The 4,915-nt window shown below is 35.9% G+C and overlaps 1 protein-coding gene across 1 annotated transcript; it reads right to left on the reverse strand.

The window, feature by feature from the left end:
* Positions 1–3,182: 3,182 nt before the first annotated feature.
* Positions 3,183–4,700, reverse strand: LOC129005085 (uncharacterized protein K02A2.6-like). Its single transcript, XM_054433877.1, has one exon. The coding sequence runs from the start codon at positions 4,698–4,700 to the stop codon at positions 3,183–3,185; it is 1,518 nt and encodes a 505-aa protein (XP_054289852.1).
* Between the last annotated feature and the right edge of the window lie 215 nt (positions 4,701–4,915).

Below are 4,915 nucleotides of genomic sequence, written 5' to 3' on the forward strand. Positions count from 1 at the left end.
CAGACGGAAACGAGATAATATGTGAGTTACATCATTTTGTAGCTTGTAAAGTTCTTTAACCTTTTATTTGGTAAATAAATGTCCAAGGTGATGAATACATATAAACCTTTTATTAGTCAAATTGTACAAATAAGTAGGGTTATAAATTTAGATGAAACTCTTAATCTCAGGGTTCTAGGAATGTGCCGGCCTAAAGTAGGCTTATGTGATGTTGGATAGGCATAAGCCATCACAAGTTATGTACAGTTCAATTTACACTTTTGAAAAGAAGAAAGTTCAAATTTTGAATTTAGTAAAATTATAATTTAGGTAAAAGTTCAAAACGGCAAAAGCCAATAGAAATTTTGAAATGTGAGTATTTAGCAAAGTACAAGTTCAGTTTGATCTCACCCAAACGTTTATGGTAGTCTTCTCCACAAATATATTTCTTGAGGTAAAAAATGATATGTATTAAATAATTGAGAAAAATCTTGATATTTTAAATACTGTAAAGTTAAATCACCAATTAAAAGTTTTAAATAATCTTCCTGTCTTGCTTCTTCATTACTTATTCTCAATTGAAAAAATCTTGATTCTTGATGTTCAATTTCATACATCTGTTTCAACAATTAGTTCACTGGTTTCTTGATGTCACTATTCACTGTTACTTTTATGATTGGTTGGTATTATATGAAGAGTATTTTAATTACATTTTTGAAAGTGAAAGAGAAGAATAATTTTGTAAAATAATTCAAACTGTATAAATAACTTCCAGTGATTATAAATTTAGCTTATTAAATAAATGACAGTGTTTGATGAGAATGTGAAATATGGAAATTTACAATAGGTGGAACCTTTTGCCCTTTTACTGCATGTAAACACATGTGATAATTTAGAGGTATGAATTTAGCTAATAGTAGGCCTCTGAGGTGTTTGGATACATAACACATGGTTTATTAACATTCAACTTATATACAAATTCAAAAGTAAACAATGAGGATAATTTTGGAACATCTCAAGCTTAGGACCAATGCTCAATTGCTCATTTAGAGAAACTCCGTTTGTTAATTTTGCAGAGGCATTGAAAACAACTCTTATTTTAGAACTAGTACCTTCAGACTTGAATACAGCATGGTGAGGAATTAAGGATTTAGGATAAAAATCTTCGCTTTTTAATTTTCTCATATGTCCTAATGTTTCATATTTTTCCACAAAATTTTGATATTGTGTTTTTAAGTCAATGTTTTTACAAAAACGACGTTCAAGTTGAATAAAACATCGATTAGCATAACTAAATGAATCACCTAAACTAGGGCTTTGGTCTCTAAAAGGTAACTTCACTATGTATCTACCAGAGGAATCTTGTGCAACAGTATCACAAAAAAATCTTCGCACAACTTGTCTTCAGGGCTGGGTTGCGACTTATGGGTATTAATTTCTTAAATTTCCCAAAATTGTTTCAAACAAAAGTCAAGAGTGGATTCATCAGAGATAGCGAGATTGACAGAAATAGTGAATTTTCTTGTGGGGTGAACTTTAGTTGGTCCATTTAGAACCCAACCAAAAATGCTATGGAAAAGAGTAGGCATACCATGAGGGGTAGATCTCCGCCCACCATCAAAAATGTCAGGGTACAAATCAGCTCCAAGCAAAACATCAATATTTCCAGGAACATCAAAATGTGGATCTGAGAGTTCAAAGCGTTGGAAATATTCTCTTATTTCAGGGTCAAGAGAAGTAGAAGGTAGAGAAGATGTAATTTGACAGAGGACAATAGCGTTAGTGTTTAGAATGGGCCCATGTTGGAAACGAGGTTTGATAGAAATATTTACACATCCCTTTGTTTTAACAATAGATGTTTGAGATAGTCCTTGTACTGGAGCATTAAATTTTTGTCTTGAAGACCTAGCTGTTGAACACATCGTTCACTAATAAATGAAGCTTGAGATCCTGGATCAATAAGAGCTCGAAATGTCCTATATTTACCAAATGAATCACTCACTTGAATAGCTGCTGTACCGAGTAACACTGAAGTATTTGAGTCAGTCTTACCTGCTCCAAACCCTGACATCACTGGCTTGTCATCTTCGGGAGTGTTTGTTTGGCTTTTGTCAAAATGTGACACATGACATACCTGATCTGATTTTCTTTGATGCGAACGAGACTCGTCGTGGAGAAGTGTATGGTTTCGTTTACTACAACTTCGGCATGTAGATGTTGAAGCACAATTGTCTAACATATGCCCAATGCTGAGACAATTGAAACAGGCTCGTTTTGATTGCACAACATCCCTACGCTCCTTGATGGACAAAGCTGAAAACTTTGTACAAGTGTACACTGTGTGTGGTTCGTCACAGTAAATACAATTGGGTGTCCGAATATTAGTGACATAAGTGTTTCTTGCCACATTAGATGGTTTGTAAGCATTTTGAAGTAAATTTGGCTTAGGTTTCTGTGCTATTGGGGCTGTTCGAATATTAATAGCAGTAGCATCTAAAGCTTTGCAATGATCTGTCAAAAAACTTATTGAGTTATGAAATGTGGGAAATTCACTTTTCGAATAAGCTCTTTCAAATAATTGTCTTGTATGTTTGTCAAGTTTTTGCATTAAAGTGTGAAACAGCATAAAATCTCCTAAATCTACAGGGAAGGTTGTTGCGTTCAATGCATTCGCATTTTCACAACACGTGTCCAATAAATGTCTTAAAGCTTTCGGAGAAGAGACATGTAATGAATGGAAAGCAATAATTTCCTCCAAATAATGTGTGGCTAGGCAACGTTTATCATTGTACCTAGAGACAATTTGTTCCCAAACTAATTCATAATTTTGACTAGTTATTGGAAGAGTACGTGCCAAAGAATGTGGTTCTTCACTCAAACAGGACAACAAATATTGGAATTTTTCGACTGGAGAAAGTGTTTCATCAGTGTGGATTAGGAAACAAAATAAATCTTTAAAATTAGGCCTATCTTTCAAGTTTCCATTGAATTTAGGTAAAGAGATTTTGGGAAGTTTTACCTTACTATTTTAGATGACTTTCGAGTGGAAATATTAGAATATAAAATAAGACAGAGTGTTGAAATAGAAGTAACTGTGTTATATTAAAGATCAGAATAGAAAAGTAAACAGCATTTGATGATTAACATTTTAGTTGCTATGGTAACAACTGCTTCATATGTTCATAACATTCTCCCCCACTTAATCACTGGAGAGCAAAGTCCTTAAGATAGGACGGAACCTTGCGCTGTCTGGAAGGACGAGTTAATTTGTTTTCTTTTTGTTCTGTGGCTTGAGGTCTGTCTAGATTTTCTTCCCTTAGAGTACCGTCTAGTTCTGTTGGATTGTTTGAACTTGATTCAGACTCTGGGTGGATCTCTAGTGGTGGTGCTTGACAGTCTATAATAGGTATCCGTCTTGGAACAACAGAACTATCTTGTTTGTTTTGTGTTGTAAAGGTAACTTTCTTCTTGGATACAAGAGTCAAAATCAATTGATTTATGTGTCGTTTTAAACTTCGTCCAGAATCCAATTCAACAATGTAATGGTATTGACCTAATTTTCTCTTGACTGTACCAAACTGCCATATGTCTTTATTTCCCAGGTGAACTCTTGCCTGAACCCTCTCCCCCACTTTAAGAGAGCGGACGCGAAGAGGAGCAATCGATTTTGATGGAAGCTTTGCCTTTGGGTTAGGGAGAAGTGTGTCAAGTCTAATCCGAATCTTCCTGTTCAAATACAACTCTGCTGGAGTCTTGCCTGATGCCAAAGATGTTGCTCGATATCTGAACATAATGTTTTGTAGCTTTGTGGTAATTGGGGTTGGATCATCGGCAGCAGCAATAAGTCTTCTCTTTAAAGTTTGTATGTTTCGTTCCGCCAGGCCATTTGTTGCAGGATGGTTAGGAGCAGTAAATTTTTGGAAAATCCCACGTTCTTTACAGTAGTTGATAAATTCCTCACTTTTGAATATAGTGGCATTGTCCGAGACTAAGAACGAGGGGTACCCATGAACCGAGAAAATGTTTTCAAGTAGTGCCATCGTCGTTGCTGAGGAAGGAGCATTTCGAAGAATGCGAACTTCTGTCCACTTTGATTTTGCGTCTACACACATGAGGAAATAATTTCCATCCAATGGACCGGCATAATCAATATGCACTCTTTCCCAGTTATCATCGGGCTGATCCCACGGATGTACCGGAGCCTTTGGTGGATTGTGACGAACTTTAGCACAAGCTTCACAGCTTTTCACTAGTCTTTCTATTTGTTTGTCCATACCTTCCCAATATACATATCTTCTAGCAAGCTGTTTCATTTTAGTAATTCCGAGGTGTGATTCATGGAGCTCATTTAGAATGCGATTTTGAAGACGTTTGGGAATTACGACTCGATCTGATCGGAAAAGTATGTTGTCTGAGATCATGTAAGGGCTATCTTTGCGACTATTTTTCAGTTCATGCAAAAGAACTTGATGCTCAGGGTCTTTTGCTGTTTCTTCTTTTATCGTTTCTGCGGTTATCACTGTGCTGGAGATTTGAAGTAAGGTTTCTGCATTGATTGTGTTTATTTCTTTGTCGAATGTTAGTTCAGATGAAATTGATGATTGAACTGGGCTTCGAGACAAACAATCCACGTTTTCATTGTCTTTCCCTTTCTTGCATCGAATTGTATAGTCAAGACCACTGAGGAATGAAGAATAACGCAATAAGCGAGATGATGTCATTCGTGGCAGGGCACGTCCTGGATGAAAGATATGTGACAATGGTTCATTATCGGTGACAAGAGTGAATTTTTTACCAAAAACGTATCCCAGATAGCAAAAAATACTTGATTAAAGCTTGAAACAAGTTTGATTTGTCAAATCTGCAAACTTGAAACAAGTTTGCTCGGATGGGTCCGTAAACTTGATTCAAGTTAATATCATGCGTCGAAGTTCCC

The sequence above is a fragment of the Macrosteles quadrilineatus genome, unplaced genomic scaffold (assembly GCF_028750875.1).
Source record: "Macrosteles quadrilineatus isolate MER2022 unplaced genomic scaffold, UCM_ALF_1.0 Scaffold_15__1_contigs__length_3749704, whole genome shotgun sequence".
Lineage (NCBI taxonomy): Eukaryota > Metazoa > Arthropoda > Insecta > Hemiptera > Cicadellidae > Macrosteles > Macrosteles quadrilineatus.

Coding starts and splice junctions, on each gene's coding strand:
- LOC129005085 (XM_054433877.1), bottom strand. CDS start 4,700: ATGACATCATCTCGCTTATTGCGTTATTCTTCATTCCTCAGTGGTCTT.